The sequence below is a fragment of the Thamnophis sirtalis genome, unplaced genomic scaffold (assembly GCF_051295495.1).
Source record: "Thamnophis sirtalis isolate CommonGarterSnake01/CBP01778 unplaced genomic scaffold, rThaSir2_p1.2 scaffold_4, whole genome shotgun sequence".
NCBI lineage: Eukaryota > Metazoa > Chordata > Lepidosauria > Squamata > Natricidae > Thamnophis > Thamnophis sirtalis.
The window spans coordinates 101915720-101938573 of NW_028261384.1; the positions used below are offsets into that span (position 1 = coordinate 101915720).

Here is a 22854-nt window from a genome sequence, read left to right on the forward strand (position 1 = left end):
TTTATAAGCACAGTGGAACAGATTTTACAGTGCATGAGAAGTTTTCAACCCTATGTTTCCAAACACAGATTTAGCTGTGCTGCCTGTATCAGATATTTGAGATAGGTTACCCACTCTTCTTTACTATACCTCCCAACCTGGGAGAGACACTGCTGAAAGAGGAGGTGACTCAACTTCCAAATTTCTCATCCTACAGAGAAGTTGTTCTGGGGGTAAAGAGCTTATATTCCCCGTTACCTGACACTTCTTCTAGCTTGGGCAGATGAAGAGGGCAAGTTCTGACAGATGTTAAACCTGTGCTTGCCTAGGCAGAAAGGGAGCATGGGTTTAGTATTTTAATCTAGCTCCTGTTTGTTATGCTGATTTGGATTCCTATTGGCTCACAACTGGGTGGAGAATACTGTGGACTCATTCTTATATTCCTGTACCCATAACAGTAAGATGCCCTGATAAGAATATTTACATGGCATTGCTTCATGGCAATCCTGTTGTCCCATCCTAAGCCCAAAGCATTAAAATTGTTTTTAGCTGTTCCAGTTCCCTTGTCCTAACATATAGTAGTTTTTGTAATGGACATGTTATAAGGTGGTTTGTCAATGATTTGGTCATGGCTTCTCCAGTCACCGGGCACTGCCTTCCATATCCATTAGGACTTATTCTGCTTGAAAATTGCCTGTGTAATGCCTGAGGAACACTTTTTGAAATATTTCTAAAGACTTGTGGGCTTTTTAAATGTACAGCATAGTGCTCTTTGGGAAAAAAATAACTAGACCTGTTTTTTAAACACAAGTTTAATTCTCTTTTCTAGAGAGCACTCATCCTCTGCTTGAACAGAAGTTAGATTTATCGCAATAGCATTTAGACTTATGTACTGCTTCACAGTGCTTTGCATCCCTCTCTAAGCAGTTTAAAGAGTCAGCCTGTTGCCCCCAACAATCTGGGTTCTCATTTTACTGATCTCGGAAGGATGGAAGGCTGAATCAACCTTGAGCCTGTTGAAATTTGCACTGCCAAATTGCAGGCAACTGGCATCAGCAGAAGTAGCCTGCAGTACTGTATTCTAACCAGTGAGCCACCACTCTTATCTGGCAAAGTGAACACTATTCTGCTAGCTGAACAATATTGGTTCTGCCACTATATATATTAAAAATTTTCTGCTCTGCGAACAAAGGTGTTTGCATGGCATGTGTTATTTGAGGGGAAGGGATTGTGCACTTTTGTCAACTCTTAACATTGGCCTGTTCCATAGCTTATTCCAGGTGATACCTGTAATGTCCTCAACTTGCAACCGGTCTTAAGTCCTCGACTTACGACTGGCCGCAAGTCTCGACATACGAATGACAGCCCGGCAACCAAAGGTTCGCACCTATTGGCTAAGATGAGCCAGGCTTGGAGCGGGCTTTTGCTCAGCTGTTATTGGCTGCTCTGCTTGACAGCTCCCGTATAAATAGTTGTGAAGCAGAGCAGGATGCTGAATTGTAAATAGTTGCCTGTTGCTTGTTGTTCTGTTGAATAAAAGTTGTTCTCGTTACCTCAGTAGTATGACGCCTCATCTGTCGGTCCAGACTTCTTCAATTCCAGACAACAGTTTCTTGTTAATTCTACAGTTCTCTTGTAGCTCTTGTCAAGGTTGGAGCTCATGCTTACCGAGGGTTCCTTTGTGTATTACCCAAATACAACTTCTACTTTTATTAGTCCAACTGGTATTGAGCCTTGAACTCAGGCTGAAGTGAGAGTCCTCCAATCCTTGTAAACCCTCTATTGTGCCTTCGGTTTGTCATTTAGGCTGTTTCTGAACTTAGCACCCACTTAATAGTATATTGAACTAGTATCCAAAAACATTCCAGGTGACAAATTGCAGGTATGGAAAAGGAGAAGGAGAAGAAATGAGGTAGGAGAAAGATTGGGGACACTACCCTGTTCCCAGGGATTTGAACAGTAGATATACCATGTTTCCCTGAAAATAAGCCCTTCCCTGATTTTTTACGCATGTGCCTAATATAAGCCCTACCTCCAAAATAACTCCTACTTAACAGACTGTGCAGTTGGCCGCCCTTCCATTCCATCTGGTTGCTCGTGGTGCCACTGACGAGGTGAGGCAAGGCAAGTGGAGGGGTGGAGCTGCCCATCTGGTTGCTCGTGGTGCCACTGACGAGGTGAGGCAAGGCAAGTGGAGGGGTGGAGCTGCCCCACGTGCCCCCATCAGCTTACTCAGGGCTCCTGCAGCCAGACATGTCCAGCAAGGGGCCATGTGGCTCACTTCTTCTGCTTACTTGCTTGCATTTGCAATGGAGCAGGAGGCTGAGCAACATGTTGGTGCCATGGCCATGAGGCAGGGCAGGTATTGGGGCATGGATGGCCTGGCTGCGGGGGCCCTGAGATAAGCCAGTACTGGGCATGTGGGAAAATTCCACACACACACCCGCTTCGCCTTGTGATTGCAGTACCAGCATATTGCTCGGTCTCCTACTTCGTTGCGGCCACAAACAAGCAGAAGAAGTGGGCCGGTGGCCATGTGGCCTCCTGCTGGACATGGCTGTTGGTGCTGCCGCCGTGATACAATTATCGAGGTGTGGATGGCCTGGCTGTGGGGGGCCTAATGTAAGCTGGTGTGGGCCGTGAGGGACAGCTCCAACCCCCCACCTTGTGCCGGCAGCACTGGCACCATGCAACCTCCTGCCCCATTGCAGCAGTAAGCAGAAGATATAGGTCCCCATACAAGAGGAAAAGCATCTCCAAAAAATAAGCCCTGGTGCTTATTTTGACGCCCCCCCCCCCAAATTATTTTTGTGGAAACAGAGGTATTTTCTATCTCAGGCATTCAGTTACATTTCCCCATTCCCATCCATGTATGGACAGGAGAACAATGAGTGATTGCTTTTCTTCCCAGCAGGTACTGCTTGGTAGAAGGAGAAATGAAGTCAAGGAAATTAGCCTATTTTGCATTAAATCTGTAAGGGCCGTATCAGTTATGGCTGAACCAGGTTTGGCTGTGGGGCCATTAGAATTTAATAGTTTAGGAATGCAGATGGTCTTGAGAAAGAGTGTTTTAAATGAGCTTTGGAGAAGAGATCTAAGGCAAGATTACCATCTGCTGAAATATTTTGCCATCTATTTGCTTTTTTTTTGTTCAAAACGAAAACTGTACCTGAGTAGCAGATGTTTCCATTGCTTCTAACTTCCATATTTTAAGAATACCCACATAGAGAAATAATACAATTGTAAAGCTTGAGAGAAATTTAACTGTTAAAATGAAAAAAAATATATCCTCTACATCATTTCATGAATTGCAAAATGAGGCTGAGAGAGTTTCCAAATAATAGGTCTGCCCTTATAGTATATTACAATGGGAAATTCTTCTATTTTAATCTTATCAGAATTAAGATTAAGATTTAGTTTATTTGTATGCCGCCCTTCTCCGGGAGGGACTCAGGGCGGCAAACAACTCAAAAGGGGAAAAGGGGATACAAACACAATACACGTAATTAAAATACACAAGAGTCATACAGCCATTCAAGCCGAGAGGGGAGGGGAACTCATCAACCCCAGGCCTGCCGGCACAGCCAGGTTTTGACGGCTTTCCGGAAGGCCTGGAGAGAGGTGAGGGTCCGAATCTCTGCGGGGAGTTCATTCCAAAGGGCCGGAGCTGCTACAGAGAAGGCCCTCCCCTGGTGGTAGCCAGATGGCATTGGTTGGTAGACGGAACCCAGAGGAAGCCGACCCTGTGCCAGGGTGGCGCAGTGGTTAAATGCAGCACTGCAGGCTACTGCTAGATCAGCAGGTCAGCAGTTCAAATCTCACCGGCTCAGGGTTGACTCAGCCTTCCATCCTTCCGAGGTGGGTAAAATGAGGACCCAGATTGTTGGGGGCAATATGCTGACTCTCTGTAAACCGCTTAGAGAGGCCTGAAAGGCCTATGAAGCGGTATATAAGTCTACTGCTATTGCTATTGCTATTGCTGTGCGATCTAATGGGTCTATGGGAGGTAATTGGCAGCAGGTGGTCTCTCAAATACCCAGGTCCATGAAGGGCTTTATAAGTTACGACTAACACTTTGAAGCGTATCCGGAGACCGATCAGTAGCCAGTGCAGCTCGCAGAGGATAGGTGTAACGTGGGTGTACCGAGGTGCACCCACAATCGCTCGCGCGGCTGCATTTTGGACGAGTTGTAGTCTCCGAATACTCTTCAATACTCTTGCCCCATGTAGAGCGCATTGCAGTAGTCCAGTCTTGAGGTCACGAGGGTGTGAGTGACTGTCGCAAGTGCCTCCCGGTTCAGGTAGGGGCGCAACTGGTGCACCAGGCGAACCTGGGCAAATGCCCCCCTGGTCACAGCCGACAGGTGATGTTCTAAGGTCAGCTGTGGGTCCAGGAGGACTCCCTAGTTGCGCGCCCTGTCTGAGGGGCGTAAATTTTCACCCCCCAGCCTGAGTGATGGAATACTGGCCAAATTCTTGGGAGGGAAACACAACAGCCACTCGGTCTTGTCTGGATTGAGTACAAGCTTGTTAACTCCCATTCAGACCCTGACAGCCTCCAGGCACTGGCACATCATGTCAACCGCTTCACTGAGTTGGCACGGGGCGGACAGATACAGCTGAGTATTGTCCGCATATTGATGGTATTTTATCCCGTGCTGTCGAATGGTCTCAACCAGTGGCTTCATGTAGATATTGAACAGAAGGGGGGATAGGACCGAACCCTGAGGAACCCCATATTTCAGGGGCCTAGGGGTCGACCTCTCTCGCCCAACTAACACTGACTGCGACCTATCCGAGAGGTAGGAGGAGAACCACCGAAGAACGGTGCCGCCCACTCCCACCTCTCGTAACCGTCACAGAAGGATACCATGGTCAATGGTATCGAAGGCCGCTGAGAGGTCAAGGAGCACTAGGATGGAGGAGTGACCTCCATCCCTGGCTCTCCAGAGATCATCGGTCAGTGCGACCAAAGCGGTTTCCGTGCTGTAGCCAGGCCTGAATCCCGACTGAAAGGCGTCCAGATAATCAGCTTCCTCCAAGGACCGTCGGAGTTGAGAGGCTACCACTTTCTCAACAACCTTCCCAATGAAAGGGAGGTTGGAGACTGGCCGGTAGTTGTTCAAACTAGCTGGGTCCAACGATGGCTTCTTCAGGAGGGGTCTCACCACCGCTATCTTCAGTGCCGGTGGGAAGAAGCCCTCCCGAAGAGAAGCACTCACCATTGCCTGGATCCAGCTCCGCGTCACCTCCTTGCTGTTCGCGACCAGCCAGGAGAGACACGGGTCCAGTACACAAGTGGCAGTACTCACCGCTCCGATGGCCTTGTCCACTTCATCAGGAGCAACAGGTTGAAAGTCAGTCCAGAGATGTTGTTCAAGACCTTCCCCCGGTACCTGGCTGGCTCTGCACAATTGGAGTCCAGGTCCATCTGAAGCCGAGCAACTTTGTCCGCGAGGAACTGGACATATTCCTCTGCTCTACCTTGTAAGGGGTTATCCGCAACCCTTGTATTTAGGAGGGAGCGGGTCACCCTAAACAAGGCGGCAGGGCGTGACTCAGCGGACGCTATCAGAGTGGCAATGTGATGGTTCTTAGCTGTCCGTATTGCCGATAGATATGCTCCGATGCAGGTTTTCAAAAGTGCTCGGTCTGACTCGGATTTGATGGCCCTCCAGCGGCGCTCTAGGCGTCTCTTTTGGCGCTTCATCTCCCGGAGGTCCTCGGTGAACCAAGGGGCCCTCCTGGATCCACTGCTGCGGATCGGCCGTAAAGGCGCAATCCGGTGGAGAGCCTCAGACGCTACCGAGTTCCAAGTAGCAACTAAGGTCTCCACCGGACTGTGGGCGGAGTATCAGGCATAACGCCAAGCGCCGTCTGGAAACCCTGAGGATCCATAAGACGCCTGGGGTGGAACCACCTAATCGGTTCCTCCTCCCTACAGCGGGGGATTGGTCTCCGAAAGTCAAGCCTCAGTAGGAAGTGGTCTGACTATGACAGGGGCAAGATCTCACTACCCCTCAAACCAAGATCACAACTCCACTGCTCCGAGAGAAATACGAGGTCGAGTGTGTGACCCGCTGAGTGAGTCGGACCCTGGATTACTTGGGTCAAGCCCATGGCTGTCATGGAAGCCATGAACTCCTGTGCTCCATTAGAGTGTTCGCCGAGCGAAGGCAAGTTGAAGTCCCCCAGTATCATAAGTCTGGGGAACTCAACTGCTAGCTCGGCTACTGACTCAAGGAGCAAGGGGAGGGCTGTTGTCACGCTGTTGGGAGGCAGGTACGTCAACAACAAGCCCACTTGACCCGCAAGGTCCATCTTCACCAGCAAGGACTCACACCCGACAAGCTCTGGAGCAGGGATCTGCTCTGGAGCAGAATTAATAGGTTGTATTAATAACTCCACAGTCATAGTGCTGAACTCATTTCAGCATTGCTTAGTAAGAAAAACAATAGATTATCTGCTCCAAAATATGACTAGGCATTATAAATTGTTTGCTCCTTTCTTCTATTTTGCTCCAGAGATGACTATCTTCTATTATTACTATTTCTCTATTTGGTTTTCAAAGTTTGATTTACCTCATATAGACGAAACATAATCATGTAATACACCGTTTCCCTGAAAATAAGACCTATCCTGAAAACAAGCCCTAGCATATTTTACATGTGCACCTAATATAAGCCCTACCCCCCAAAACAAGCCCTACTTAAGAGCCTGTGCAGCTGGCTGCCTGCCAGTTCCATCTGATTACTCACCATACCGTGGCCATGAAATGAGGTTGAGTGATGGTGGAGCTGCCCCATGCGCCTTGCACTGGCTTACCTCAGCGCCCCTGTAACGGTGCTATCCATGCCCTAACACTTGTTTTGGGATGGCAGCACCAGCAGCCATGTGCAACAGTAGCCCATATGGCCACTGGCCCACTTCTGCTTGCTCACAGTCGCAAAGGAGCAGGAGGCCGACTGAAATGCTGGTGCTATGGCGTGGATGGCATGGTTGTGGGAACCTTCAGGTAAACCAGTGCATGGCAAGTGTGGCAGCTCCGCCCCCGCCTTGCCTCGTGGCCACGGCATCAGCATGTTGCTTGGTCTCCTGCTTCATTGCGGCCACAAGCAAACAGAAGTGGGCCGATGGCTATGCTGGATCCTGCTAGACGAAGGCTACTGGAGCTGTAGCCATGAGGTGAAGCAGTTGTTGGGGCTTGGGTGGCCTGGCTGTGGGTACCCTGAGGTAAGCCGGTGCGGGGCATATGGAGTAGCTCCAGTCCCCTGCCTTCGCGGCGGCAGGGGACCTAGCCACCTGCTCCACCGCGAACAAGCAGAAAAAGTGGGCCTCCCATATGCAAAAAAAAAAAAAAGACACTCCCCCAAAATAAGCTATAGTGTTTATTTGGGGGGCACAAATTACTTTCAGGGAAACATGGGTATGTATAGAGAAAAGCTGCTGAATGGGGAAGAGTGATTTGATGGAAATGAGAAGAAAGGGAAAAGATTCCATAAAGCTGTGCTGCTTCATTGTTGCAGGAAGAACAGAAAAGGAAAAATATTAACCTATTGTTACAAGGAACTATAATGTAATATGGAGCCTGGACTTCAGTTTAGAATTGGTGTTTATTTCTATGTAAGAAACACTTTTTTTTATCATGAATAGAAACCCTTAGGACAAAATGCAACTTATAATAGTCAGACATAATCTTTCTGTTTATGTATTTATTTCACAATTTTTAATTAGATGCAAGTTTAGGATTTTTAGGATTTTATTAGTATTTATAGGCCGCCCTTTTCCCTGAGGGGACTCAGGGCGGCTTACATAAAATAAGGAAGGGAGGGTACAGACAACAGACGCAAACAATACATAAAAGTAAAATAGTAAGCAACATTCATTCATCATTCGGGTGGGGACATATTATCTTTATGCCCAGGCCTGACGGGCTAGCCAGGTCTTAAGGGCTGCGCGGAAGGTCTGGATGGTGGTGAGGGTACGAATCTCCACGGGGAGATCGTTCCAAAGAGTTGTTGCTAGTACAGAGATTATAATTCTTTGGTAGGCCCAATCCTTCTTTTATCACAGACCTTCGTATGCCCTTTCTTCTTAACAAAATCTTTCCCCAAGATGTAGAACTTATACTATTAGTAATAGTATTACATTATTACTATTACTTCTACAGTGGGACATAGAATTATGGAGTTGAAAGCGCCATTATAGCAGAAGTAATATTTGAGGGCACTTGGAATTTTTTAAACTTTGATTTTCATGTTTAACCTGTAAAGTTTTCACTTTGTTCTTAACTCAGTTTTTAATATTTTCATTCTGCTTTTAGTCATATGTTTTTATTGTTTTATTATGTTATTTTAAACTGCCATTTAGGTAAGATGGGTAATGCAGAAAATCAATCCTCCTGGATCAGGCCAAGTCAACTTTATTATTGTAGGCTATTAGGCAAAAATTGCTTTTTCTTGCTTTAAGGAGCTTAACCAAAGTTCGTCAGTGAACTGAGTATCAGAAGAGGGACGCTGAGAGGTTGGAAGATGAAATGAAAGCATTGGTGAGAAGGAAATAATGCAGAATTGCACTGAGTAACTATGAATAGCAATTAATCCATGAAAGTCAAAGGTAAATGTCCATTAAGGGTTGAGAATTGCTCCACCCAGTAAGAATATTCTTTCTCAGAAACTCTTTTTTTCACTTGTAAGCAATCTACTGTATGTGTATATAAGAATGGAGGCAAAAGTCATCCAATGAACTGTTAAATAATTAAGCCAGAATGAACAAGCCATGTGTCTAGAAGAGAACAGGAGAGTATTTCAAGCATGGTGAGTCATTGTTCCACATGATTATGTGCGGATTAAGTTCAGTCTCAAACTCAAAAATAAATCTGAATACTAACAATGCTGGATATAACTGATGTGACATTTTACAAAATTGAAGAGAAGGCAATAGCTGATGTTTCATACCACTTCATTTCTTTTTGTTGTTTCTTTTAGTTGGGACATGGATGAGCATTTAAAGCTACTTAACAAAACATGAGCTTAATTTGAACCAAGAAGACACTAGCATATCAGTAGTGTATGTGTGTATGTGTATGTATGTGCATGTGTGTGTGTGAGAGAGTCCTCAAGTTAGGACCACAACTGAGCCCAACATTTATGTTGCTAAGTGAAACATTTGTTTAGTGAGTTTGCCCCATTTTACGACTTTTCTTGCCCCAGTTGTTAAGTGAATCATTGCATTTGTTAAGTTAATTATACAATTGTTAAGTGAATCTGGCTTCCCCATTGACTTTGCTTGTCAGCAGGTCGCAAAAGCTAATCACATGACCCCAGGACACAGCAACTATCATAAATATGAACCACTTGCCAAGGATCTGAATTTTTATCATGTAAACATGGGGATGCTGCAAATGCAAATGAAAGGAGGCATATGTGGGTAGATAAATAAATGCAACTCTGGTGGGAAGGTAACAGCATTCTGTGCACCTTTCAAGTATCTTCATCCAGACCACATGACTATAGAAATGCCTTCGGACAATGTGGCTTTATTTAGAGGTTGGCTGACTAAAAAATAACTAAATGGCTTAAATGATAGGGAAAAAAAGATAATATGTATTCAGGCAAGCTGCATTCTGTACATTGTAAAACACACAAATGGGCCCCACAACCGTCCTATCTCAAAGCTTGGGAGAACAGCTGTGTTTTTAAAAATGTCATCATTGGGGTAGAAGTTACACAAACAACACAATTGTTCTCCAGTGCACTGCTCAGAGAGCCCAAATGCTGGGTTAACACAGCCTATCTGCCCTTGGACTGAGTGATGATTTTCTTGACCACGCCTCCCTTTGCCTGCACATGCTCAATTCGAAAACTCAGTCCGCCCGAGTTAGGGCTGTTTTGGGAGAGCTCCAGTCTAAGAGCAGAAAGGCTGGAAAAAGTTTCCCAATTTGGACCACGCTTCTACATCAGGTCTGTCTATTTGCCTCCGTGAGGCTTCCGTCGCTTTAAGAGAAGGGCTGCCGGGTTTTTCCCTGCTGTTGCTAATTGCAAGCACTGCAGGGGGTTGAAAAGGCTTGCACAGCGGGGGCTGGCTAGCAAGGGAGCAGTTAGTGGGATAAACCAAGTTCCCTGTTGGAACAGGGGCGTCCCAGGGGGAGGAAAAATCCAGCAAGGCTCTGAGAAGGCTCTAAAGCAGGTGAGCCGGATTGCTAGGATTCCCTCGCCTGCTCCATTTTGCCCGGCAACAGCAGCGACGGCTGGAGTCTTCGCACACCTTCAGGGCTGGAAAGAGCGGGAAGCGGCTGCGTGCGCACCCCCCGCCATTTTGGATCGCTCCGACTCACCGGGCAGAGCGGCAGAGCTCAGAGCGTGCGAGGAACAAGGCAGCAAGAAGAAGCCCAGCCAGCCAACGGAGCTTCAGCGAGCCCTCAACGACTGCAGAACGCCGCGGGGAGGCTGGGGGCTAGTCTGGGAAGCCAGCTAGCCTCTCCCTCCGGAAAATAAGCTAAGTCTCGGGGAACCGAGGGCGGTGGGAGGAAGGAAATCCGACCCCAAGGCGGCCCTTCCCTCCTGGAGATTCTGCCAGCGCTTTTGGACTGCAAAGGCCAGCGCGTGCCCATCCCAGCTCCAGCTATCTCCCAGGCCTCGTGGGGACCTGAAATGGCTGAGGAATGCAGGGAGGCCTTAGGGGATCAGGTGGGGCCCTCCAGCAAGCGCTGCAAGCTGGATCCCTCTGTAAATAAAGGCAAAGGGCACAAAGGCTCACTTGAAAGGTCTTCTCCAAGAGCCACAGTGGATCCCAGGGAGGTTTCAAGGCCCCTTCAGCCAGAACCTAGCCCAGACCGTCGCAGCAGGGAGTCAGCTTCCCCTGATCGTGAGGCCCAATCCCCCGGGGACAGTGAATTCTTGTCTGGGGATAACTATGCATCCAGGGATCCATCTCCTGAAGCATCTTGGGGGTACCCCGACTCCCCTAGCTCCTCCATCGGAGAGGAACGAGATTCTGTCCAGAATTCCCCCCTTGGGAAGGGTGGATCCAGCTCAGGCAGGCCTAGCCAGCGCAGGCCCAGTAAGCAAAAGAAAAAAAAAGGGGGAAAAGTTCTGCTCTCTCGGATGAAATGAGGGAGGTAATTGCCTTAGCCATCTCCCAAGGGATAGCTGAAGGCATTAAGCGCAAGGGCTCTAGCAAGGGCAAGGCCCCAAAGGAGAAACGCAAACCTAGGGCCTCCACCTCTAAGGAGCCTGTATCCTCCTCCCCATCTTCAAGCCCCTCTCACTCTGGGTTATCAAGTTCTGAGCAGGAAGAAGGGGAGATTTTCGCCCTTTCTGAGGACGAAAACCCCACCCCTGACAAGCCAAAATTTTCTGGCCTGTTTCAACCGTCATTATTCAAGTCTATCTTGCACAAAGCCATGACGGCCACAGAGTTAGGCCCCACTTCCAGACCTGAGGCCTCTCAGGCTTCCACTTCCAAGGATCTTAAGCATGGGTTGTTCAAAGAGACAGTAGAAACCCCCGAGGTTATTCCTGTGCCAGACCTATTTATGGACGCGGTACAGCGCCAGTGGCTACAGCCAGGCACCCTGACCAACCCCAGTGGGGGGGATAGAACTCTATATGCAGTAGAAGATAAAATGGAGGAAATCCTCAAATTCCCAGAAGTAGATGCCCCAGTCGTGTCTCTAACTTCCAATTCCAACCTGCCAGCTGAGCTCCTAGAGGGACTTAAGGCAGAAGATAAGAGGTCAGAAAAGGCATGTCAGAAAACACACATGGCGTCTGCCTGGGCCATCAAGGCATCCACCTCTGCCTCCTTTTTTATTAGGGCCACCCTATTCTGGCTGCGCCAACTCAGGTCCAGACCCCCGCCCAGGAAATCTAGGTGGCGCCATGAGCTAACCAAGATTATTACCGCTGTCGAGTATTCGGCGGATGCCACCTTGACAGCAGCAAAATTCTCTTCCAGAGCTCTAGCTTCCAATATCACCTCCCGCCGCCTCCTATGGCTCAGGCACTGGCAGGCCGAAATGAAGGCTAAATGGAAGCTGGCATCGGCCCCATTTAAAGGGGGCTTTCTGTTTGGAGAGGCCCTGGACAAGTTTGTCACCGAAACCAAGGACAAACGCAAGATCCTTCCGGCAACCTTTAAAAGGGGTGACCGGAAAGGGGCGGGGTCCTTTCGTAAGAGACCCTACAGGAGCCAGGAAACAGGGCAATCTTCTCACCCTTCCTCCTATCAGAGGCCCTTTCAGGCAGGGGGGGATAGGCACCAAGACAGATCCTTCGGGGCTCGTGCCAACCAATCCCAGTCTTCCTTTCGGAGACCATTCCGAGGAGGAGGAAACAACAGTGGTGGATCCCGGCCCTTTCGTAAGGGAAAGTGACGGTCACAGGGATCCCCCCATCGGGGGTCGGCTACGGCTGTATGCCGACAGGTGGGAGGAGATAACATCGGACAAGTGGGTCCTCAACACCATTCGCAAGGGCCTTCTCCTGGACTTCCTATCCTTTCCCCAAAGAAAGTTTATCCGCTGTCCTACCCCCAGGAACCCAGAAAAGAGGGAACGCATGAGGGCAGAAATCTGCCATCTCCTAGAGATAGAGGCGATAGAGCCAGTCCCCAGGGATCAGCAGGGGAGGGGCTTCTATTCGATCCTCTTCCTAGTGCCCAAAAGTTCAGGGGGGTGGAGGGCCATCTTGGACCTCAAGAGCCTAAATCAGCATCTGGCTTACAAGAGGTTCAAGATGCAGTCACTCCACTCCATCCTGGGCTGTGTGAGGGAGGGGGACCTATTGACATCAATAGATCTCAAAGAGGCCTACCTGCATGTCCCCATCCATGTGGCCCACAGGCGGTTCCTGAGGTTCTACGCGGAAGGGAAGCATTTCCAGTACAGGGCTCTTCCCTTCGGGCTATCATCTGCGCCCAGAACATTCACCAAAATTCTGGCAGTGCTAGCGGCTCATCTCCGCAACCATCCGGTTCGTCTGGAATGTTATTTAGACGACATAATCATTCACTCTCTCACCACCAAGCAGGCACACCGCGATGTTTCTCTAACTGTGCAGACCCTGCAGTACCATGGCTTCTCTGTCAACATGGAGAAGAGCCAGTTCCGACCATCCACCTGTATACAGCACCTGGGTGCGGTCATCAACTCCACCTCCTGCCAGGTATTTCTTTCGCCAGACCGGCTGTCGAACCTGAGACGCAGAGTGAAGCACTGCAGCCTTGCCAGGTCGGTACCCATCATTCAGCTGTCCCAGCTCCTAGGGATAATGATCTCGTGCCTGGGGGTGGCTCCCTGGGCTCGCCTTCACGCCAGGGAGCTGCAGTGGTTTCTGCTGCCAGTGCAGAGGGCCAGGAACAGCAACTCACTCAGGCGGGTTCGGCTCCCACGAAAGGTGATCCGGTCTCTGGCATGGTGGAGGTCCAAGGCAGTCAGGAAGGGCTGCCTGTTCAAGGAGCCGGAGAGACTAGTTGTCACCACGGATGCCAGCCTCCTGGGGTGGGGCGCCCACTGTCAGGGCCACCTAGCCCAAGGCCGATGGACTCAGAGGGAGGCCGCCCACAGCATCAATTGGCTGGAACTGAGGGCAGCTCGCCTAGCGCTGAGAAAGTTCGCATCTCTAGTAAGAGGGGCTCATGTACTGTTGATGACAGACAATGTGGCGACAAAGGCGCACATAAACCGGCAAGGGGGCACTCGATCAAAGGCCCTCATGCTCGAGGCAGAAGCGCTGGGCAGGTGGGCGGAACGTCATCTGGCTTCTCTCAGTGCAGATCACATCTCCGGCGTAAGCAACCGGGAAGCAGACTGGCTGAGCCGCCAACGCATCGACCACTCGGAGTGGCGCCTGCACCCGGACCTGTTCCAGCAGATCGTGAGGAGGTTCGGCAAGCCACAGGTAGACCTGTGTGCCACACACAACAACACACAGCTCCCACGCTTCTTCAGTCGCTACCACTCGCCCCATGCGGAGGGAACAAATGCTCTGAGGTCAGCGTGGCCTCAGGGACTTCTGTATGCCTTCCCTCCACTTCCGCTCATCCCTCAAGTGGTGAACAAGCTCCTGACCGAAAAGGCAGACCTCATTCTGGTGGCTCCCTCCTGGCCCAGAAGGCCCTGGTACGCAGACCTGGTCAGCCTCTCAGTTCAAAGACCTTGGAGAATCCCCCGGGACAAGGTTGCCCTCAGCCAGGGGGCCATCACCCATCCGGAGCCCCAGTGGCTGCAGCTAGCCGTTTGGCACTTGAAGGGGAGCTCCTAAGGAAGCAAAAATTCTCTGACCAGGTCATTCGAACAATCCAAGCGTCCAGGAAGCCCTCTACGACTAGAATCTACGATGCCACCTGGGCCGCCTTCTCACGGTGGTGCAAGACTAGGAACATAGAGGCCTCCTCAGCCTCGATCCCCCAGACCCTAGACTTTCTGCAAGAGGGTCTGGATAAGGGCCTTGCAGTCAGCACCCTCAGACGCCAGGTTGCAGCGTTGTCTACCATCCTGGCAAAGGGCTCCTCTCGCTCGCTGAGTCAGCTTCCCCAGATCAAGAGCTTTCTCAAGGGAGCAGCGAACATCAGCCCTCCAACTGTTCACCGGTATCCGTCATGGGATCTTCCATTTGTGCTTAAGGCCCTGACCAAAGCCCCATTTGAGCCTTTGAAAAAGACCAGTCTGCGCTACCTCACCATCAAAACCGCTTTCCTGGTGGCCATTACATCCGCTCGCAGGGTAGCCGAGCTTGCTGCGCTCTCTGTCAGGGAGGATTTGTGCGTAGTTCACCCGGACAGAGTAATATTGAGACTTGATCCGTCATTTGCTCCGAAAATTAACTCCCTGTTTCACAGGACTCAAGAACTTATTTTGCCCAACTTCTGTCCCCATCCTTCTCACCCTAAGGAGCGTGAGTGGCACAAGCTGGACGTGAGACGGGCCGTGCGCACGTATGTAAAGAGAACAAAGGACTACCGCCGGTCAGAGGCTTTCTTTGTCTCCTTCCTCCCTGCGTCCCTGGGCCGCAAGGTCTCCTCTCACACTGTGGGACGTTGGCTACGTGCTTGCATCAAACTGGCATATGAGCACCAGGGCAAGACGGCTCCGAGAAGAATCACCGCTCACTCCACCAGGAGCGCTGCAACGTCTGCAGCCTGGGCAACCCAGGCCTCTATCCTAGACATTTGTAGAGCGGCCACCTGGGCTTCCCCCACGGCCTTTATTAGAAACTATAAGATTGACACCTTTGCCTCAGCCGAAGCCTCCTTTGGCAGAAGAGTATTACAAAGAGTGGCTGAAATGCCAGAGGCTTCGGCGCTTCCCCACCCTGGGACTCAATAGCTTGGGCATGTCCCAGCATTTGGGCTCTCTGAGCAGTGCACTGGAGAAAGACCGTTGGCTTACCTGAACGGTCGTTCTCGGGGCACTGCGAAGAGAGCCCAAACCCACCCGGGTGTTTGTATTTGAACGATGTGGCTGTATTGACTGTAATTGATTACAGGACGGTTCCTTCGTTTTCGAATTGAGCATGTGCAGGCAAAGGGAGGCGTGGTCAAGAAAATCATCACTCAGTCCAAGGGCAGATAGGCTGTGTTAACCCAGCATTTGGGCTCTCTTCGCAGTGCCCCGAGAACGACCGTTCAGGTAAGCCAACGGTCTTTCTTCCTATGTTTGAAGCTGCTTCTAGTAATGTTCTTCAAGTGCATTGTTGTGAGAGATGGTGTGATGACAAAAACTAAAAATCTGCTGGAATACTATGAAATAAATTGTTGCTCTTTTGCTAAGCATCTTAAAATGTTTGTTTTTCCACAAATTTTAGCCTAAATTTTCTTCTTTACTAGATTTTATGACAGTCAACTGAATCTAAAAATTCCTGCAGTTATATCTGAGATATAATTATTTAGTAAAAATTCAATGGAACTTCCAAATAAATATGCATAAAGGTTCCATTCTTCATTTAAGACTCTTTACACATCGATTGTTTCTAGTGTGTTCTAGAGCAGATAGTGTTTTAGAGTTTTAAGTTTGGGAAATTAATTTTGTTTCTCTATAAAAACTTTCTTAATGTCTAGTAAATAGAACTTAATGCGTGATGTTTCAGAAAGATACATAGAAAACCATGGAATGAAATATCTCTGAGAACATGATTAATCCTGGGTTTTTCCCAGTCTTTTCATGCCCTATCCCCTTAAACTTTATTGATTTTTTTGTCCTGACTGTCTCAGGCCAAGAAATCCCATTTTCAAGCACCGAGTGTCACTACCAGTGCAGCAGAAATTCTTTGTTATGTTGCATGAAATAGTATGTGTATGTTGTGGAGAGAAACCCTAGGCCATTTTATTCCCAGTTTCATGTATCTTTCATGACAGAAAAGCTGGCCTTCTGAAACTATTATGTGTATGAAGTTGGCTGTGTCAAGACTTGCAGAATGGAAGAGGCTATCTAAAGAAATTAAATAGAGTATTGCATTGCACATTTATGTATTGCTAACTCACAGTTAGCAGATTATGTTACAACATCTAAGATGTATAACTTTCTTTTAAGAGACTAAAGAAGTAGTTGATGGGGAGAAACAACCGGCTGCTGTTATTTACAGTCAGAGGGCAGTGGGTGGTCTAAAAAGCAGCTGCAATGAACAAGCATGTCTTCAACCAACATCGTATCGAGAAAAAACAGATTTCAAGGTTCATGAATCACAGTCAAACATCTAAAACATAACCTCTTTATTCCATTCTATATAAGAATTCTGAATACTGAGAGGCTTGTGGCTGATGTTCTTTCTGGCTGCAAATGTGTTCCTGTTATATTTTTAAAAATACAAACATACCTGGGTTCCATATTGCAATGGAGACCAGCTGCATGGAAGTGATGTGTGGTAGTGCGGATGTATAGAAAAGGGTTTTGCATTTCTGGCAAATCTTTCTCCCGCAATCACAAAAGTTCTTTTATGTCTAATCAGCTTTGGTAAGCAGAATTTAAGGAAAGGAAGAAGGGGGAAGGTGCTTACAGGTGTGTGGGATTGTTCTGGTGGCTTATCTCCTGAGATGGAGGAAGGGAAGGAGACCATGACATAATAAATTTGGACAGTGTGCAAAAATTTCTAATAATCTATTTACTGGAAGCAAGGAAGGAAGTGGCAAGAGGATGCAAAATCCTCGGGGGGGGGGGGAGCATGGCTGGAGGGAAAGAGCAAGAGATGCCAGACATTGTAATAAAAGTTAAACTGTCAATTAGAAGGACTGTTGATTGGATCTGGAGGATCAAGGCTGTAATGGACCAGCTATTGGGGTTAAGTTGTTGGCTGCTGAAGCCCTGAATAATTAAACTCATCTGACTGAAACACCTCTGTGGAAAAGCAGTTACACCTGAAGAGTGGAAATTAAATGACTGCTGGTCAGAACTAAATAATACCAGCCCTATCAGGAATAGTACAGATTTTTTACTTATTTACCATATTTTAATTCACTTAATAACTGAGGGTTTTTGGATGGCCAGGAACATTTGAAATAATTCAAATAGTGAAACGATAGTTAAATGACAAGAAAATGTCTCAATATTACCGTATAAAAAAGACTATTTCAATTTAGTAGGGCACTCAAAATCAAAATCAAACTATAAAAAATTCCTGAAAGAAGGAAAGATATAATGGTGTGTAGCAGGCAGGTTTCTCTGAGGAGAGCATCCCCTCAGACTTTCCCTTTAGCTGGTTACAGCTTTTCTGCCACTGCTCTCAAGGAAGGCCTTCAAAGATAGCAGGAGTGTCACACAACTCTTTCAAATTAGCAACATTAATTTTTTTAAAATCCTGATGGAGAATGTTCTAAATATGAAATACGTTGAGAATAGCATTGTGGGCGAGACTAGAGGTCAAGTAAGTCGGAATACCCATTCTTTTGGACATAACTATTTTTTTTAACTTTATTTCTTTCCTTTTTTTAAAAAAAATGGTATTGATTAATAATTTTTCCACTGAAAAAAATATAAATTTAAAAGGAACAAAAAAAAAAAAGAAAAAGTACAAGAAATGAAAAAAAAATTGAAGAAAAATATACCTAAATGGCTATCAACCTTCAATAGATAGATTACAATCTTCCAATCCTTCCTGTTTCTTCCTTGATTTAGAACAGTTCATTTATGGCTATTCAAAATTACAACAGCTGTGGAAAAAGTGGCCTATGACTGCTTTTTAGACTTTACAGTCATTGCAACATCCGCATAGTCATGTGATCAGACACTTGGCAATTAATTTGTATTTATGACGGTTGCTGTGTCATGATCACTTTTTGTGACGTTTTGATAAGGAATGTCAATAGCAAAGCCGGATTCACTTAACAATTGTCTTGCTTAGCCACAGAAATGTGGGGATCAATTGTGGTCATGAGTCGAGGACTACCTGTACAAATCAGAGGTGGGTTGCTGCCAGCATTAGCACACGTGTGCATTTCCACCTAAAAAGGTCTGCACACGCGTACAACATCAGAAAAACGGAAAAAGTTTACATTTTGGCAATAAAGATTGTTCTGCGCATGCACAGAATTGAAATTCAAGATGGCACCGCCGATAATAGAACCGTTTCAGGGGTGTGGCAGGCCGAGTTACTACCTACTCAGCCGAACCGGGCTGAACCAGTGGGAACCCTTCTCTGGTACAAATCCTTTCAGCCCCAAATTTAATCCACATTTTTCTTAATCTTCAGATCTATAAATCATCATTTCATTTCTTCCTTCTTTCAGCAAAAAAAAAAAAAAAAAGGCCATATAAAGATTTCCAGTCTTTCACAAAAGTTTTTGTTGTTGTTTTTCTCTAACTAAACAGATCAGTTTTGCCATTTGTGTGAATTGTGATGTTTTATAATCCATTCCTCCATTCACTGTGAGGATTTCCTTATTCTTCTTTCACTGTGCCAACAATAATCTTGCTGCAGTCATCAGAAAGTTTTATTTCTAATTTTCTTTCTGGACAAATAGTTGACTTCATAATCTAGTAACTATTTTGGGTTAAGTTTTCAAGTTTTCTTTGAGGAATGCTCCTGTATATAGCATTTCCAAAATTCAACTAAAAGGTTGCCACCTTGTTTATATTGGATGAAAGAGTAACCTTGTCTAAACAATGCAATAGCTGTCAGCTAGGTTAATTTAGCAGCAGATAAATGTTTTGAGCTAGTGGGATGATTTACAATTTTGGGAGCAAACTGTGGGCACTCTCATAAAATGGCTTCCAGGGGGCATCCTGCCTATGCACAAAATGTTTGTCAGTCAGTGTTAACAAAATGCCAATTTACCAAAAGATAAGACATAAACTTATGTTTCAACATAAACTAAATCTAACCTCACCCATTATTTGTCTATTAAAAAACAACAACCAACGGGATGATATGGATATCAAATGCATTCTTTGAAATAAATATCATGCTAGCTATGGTTGTTTGCTATATTACATATCAGCTCCCATTTATTCATTTTTTAAAATTAAAAGCATATCAGAGAACAGCTAAAGTCAGATGAAAAAGAGATCTTAGTAGGTGCCAAAGGATATGTTAGCAGATAAATTAATGCCCATAGGAGTCACTTTGCGTACAACTGGTCTAAGCTGATAAAAGGCACTGCTACTTTTTAAGGCCATCTGTGCCTCCAATGACTATGATAAATGCTGAACTATCTTGGAAATATATCTCTGGTCCTTTAATGGGAATGCAGTCCTTGCTAAGATAAATTGAGTACCATTCATCCAGACATTTCCTCTTTTTATTTGAACTGAATGCCAATTTTCCCCCTTATTCAATCCATTACTTTCCTCAAGCCTTGATTCAGAATACCCATTGTCTCACTAGGATTTAAAATTTATGCGAAGAAAAATTGAGTGTCATCTTTATATTGATACCAATGCTCATGTCCCAAGATGGCCTCTCACAATGGTTGCATCTTATTCTTAGTAGTATGGGTGGTCTTCTTTCTCTTTCTCCTGGTAGATAAAGATTTTAGAATATCAGATGTTAAGTTTACATTTGTAGTCTATATTGCCGATGCTTTGCTAACAGTCACGTTTGGGAAAGGTTGTGTGGAAAATTCCGTAGAAAATTAGTTTTCTGTATTGTTTGTAGCTTATTTTACTATTGTTTGAAATTTTGATCCACAATCTGCAGTAGGAGATGGCAAAGGTGATCTCAGTATCATGAACAAAGTATTTCAGGGGTCTTGGACACATGGGGGAATTGTCAATAAACTGAAAAAAAGCTGAGGTGCTGTCAGTCTTCAAAAAGGGGGGAAAACTGGATTCAGGAAGCTACAAACCAATCAGCTTGACCTCCATACCTGGGAAAGTCTTAGAAAAAATAATCGAGAAGTGGATTTGTGAGCGACTACAAATGACAAAATGATTATTAGAAGCCAACATGGAAACCTTATTGCCTTCTTTGATAAAGTGACTAAATCCAAGAAATGTGAATGTAATATTTTTAGACTTAGTTAAGGCATTTGATAAAGTAGGCCATCTTTTTCTTGGTCAGATAGAACAGCCACTACCAGATGGATTTGCAGTTGGCTGACCAACTACTCTCAATATGTGATCCTCAGTGGAACTCCATCTACATGTAGGGAAGCGTACAGTGAGATACCTAAGGTTCTGTCTTGGGCCCAATTTTCTTCAACATCTTCATAAATGACCAACATGAGGGGATTGAAGGGATTTGCTGATTTAAGCTGGGGGGGGGGGATTGCTAATATTTTGGAAAATACTCAAGTTTCAGAAGGATGATAATAGATTTGAGCATCGGACTCTATCCAACAAGATGTAAGGCTGGAAAAACCACATGCACAGGAACAGAGTAGAGAGTGCCTGGTTCAAAAGTAGTGCCTGTGAAAAGGGTCTTGTTGACCATCCTCTAAATATTCGTTAGCAGTGTGGTGCAGCTGTCAAAAAGTGAACGTGGTCCTAGGCTGCATCAACAGAAAAATAGCATCAAGTTCGCAGGAAGTGATAGTACTACTCTGTACTGCACTAGTGAGGCCACAGTTGGATGTTGAGATATTAGAAAGAGAGCAGAGAAGAGCACAGGGAAGGGGAGATTGTCTTAGTCTCCATAGCATCTGAGGCGAGATAGATGCTCATCAGAGGAGAGAGATGGAGAGGGAGACAGAACCTGGAAATAATGAGGAATTTCCTTGTGGTGAGAATGATTATGGATGCTCCATCCTTTGAGGTCTTCAAGAAAATACTGGCCAATCATTTGTCTAGGATAATATAAGGATTCCTGCTTTGGGAAGGGGTGGGTTATGAAGTGTGTGTGTTCACATTTGCATGTGCAGGAGGTGGGGCATGCGGGGTGTGTGTCACATGCACATTGCATTATGACAGAATGAAAAAAATGTTAGCCATCACTGGAATAGGCCAATAGTTAAATACATTATATGGAATACTTATTCCGATTTATCTGAGGACCTCTTCTGTACCTGAGGTCTTAACAATTAAAATCCAACAAACACAATTTAATTATTGTAAATATATATATAATGTTTATAAGATGATGATTTTTAGGTTCTGATTTAGGCTCTCAAAGTATATTTATTTTCTGCAATCAGGACATTAGGGCTAAGAGTTTATGAACAGTACCTGACTTATTCCCAGTGCTGGATCCTTTACTGATGTGCCCTTTGCATAAGAGACTGGATCAACTAAGTGGCCAAATCCCAAAGGATAGAGTATCTTGGACAGGGTTCTGAGCCCTAGGCTACCTGTCTAACAATAAGTCCTGGCAAGTGCCTAGATAATCCTCATTTGATTCTTTGCGATTTTCCACTATAGCATACTCTCTTTCTGCTTAGTAAGTTCATGCAGACATAAACAAAACAGATTTAATAAGTGCCATTTGTCTGCTAACTTGATCAGAAGACAAAATAATATGCTAACTGAGGAAAAGGAGATGACTATTGTGAAATGAAGTTGAAAGATATATCACTTTATAGCTAGTTTACGAAAAGCTTGCCAAATTGTTGATATTGTGAGTCCGGGCCTGATATTTCTTTCTTTAAGTATTTAGATTTATAGACTATTCCATTCCAAAAACTGGGCAGTTTACATCAGACCAGTGTAGAATAAAATTAAAACAATAAAAATGACATAACAACCAGTAACAGCTGGACTCACGCACCACTATTTGAAGGTAGTAAAGCCTTTACTTATCCCTAATGCTCTCCTGAAAGCCATAGCTTCACAGCTGTTTGGAAACACAATGAAGGGAAAGTGGTCAAAATATCTGGGCTATTATACTGTCTTCTATGCATTGGTGCATTATAGTTGTGCGAATCAACATGCACTGTCATCAACCAGTCATAGTCTGGTGATACATTCCAAAGAGTGAGACAATTATGTTTTCTAAATGGACTGGGAGGAGGCACAAGGAACCAAAAAATAGCCCCATTGTCAGAGGAATATCTCAAGGGTGAGTTCAACTGATGTCTGATTAACCCTCCCCCATTTTTCTGTTTTATGATTATGAGGATACTGTGCTTATGTGTTAAGTCTGGAGACACTGCATCTCACATAAAGCATTCATTTCTCCAAGTTAGGTAGCATTGATTGCATTCTTAAAAGACAGGATACTGTAGTTGAATTCTGGGTCAGCCTTGCCTCGCTCTCTTCTTCATAGCAGTGCTATGTGTCTATAAACAGCACCAAAGATTTTGAGGACTCAGTGCAGAAATCTTTTCTATTAATTATTGTGGCCTCTGGCTTATTAAAAAGTTCTATTGCAGAAGAAGTGGGGAAACAGATGGGCAAGAGTGTTCCGCTGTTGTCTATTCTTTTATCAGTGACAATTGTTTTCTGGTTGACCACTTGCACTGTAAATCAGAGATGATTTATATCGTCGTCGTCATCATCATCATCATCAT

At 45.9% G+C, this 22854-nt stretch overlaps 1 protein-coding gene across 3 annotated transcripts; it reads left to right on the plus strand.

Annotated features, from left to right (window-relative positions):
• The first annotated feature begins 11318 nt into the window (after positions 1-11318).
• On the plus strand, positions 11319-15604 carry LOC148046006 (lamina-associated polypeptide 2, isoforms alpha/zeta-like). Of its 3 annotated transcripts, none has more exons than XM_087713610.1 (3): positions 11319-13210; positions 13751-13880; positions 15468-15604. In XM_087713610.1, the coding sequence occupies exon 1, from the start codon at positions 11384-11386 to the stop codon at positions 12353-12355; it is 972 nt and encodes a 323-aa protein (XP_087569736.1). In that variant the 5' UTR covers positions 11319-11383; the 3' UTR covers positions 12356-13210; positions 13751-13880; positions 15468-15604. The 3 variants fall into 3 exon arrangements, with proteins under 3 accessions (XP_087569736.1, XP_087569734.1, XP_087569735.1); XM_087713608.1 differs by lacking the exon at positions 15468-15604 and adding an exon at positions 14873-15007; XM_087713609.1 differs by lacking the exon at positions 15468-15604 and adding an exon at positions 14873-15007 and having other exon boundaries at positions 13756-13880.
• Positions 15605-22854: the final 7250 nt, after the last annotated feature.

Excerpts from the sequence above, each read along its gene's own strand:
- LOC148046006 (XM_087713610.1), top strand. The coding sequence starts at position 11,384 with ATGACGGCCACAGAGTTAGGCCCCACTTCCAGACCTGAGGCCTCTCAG.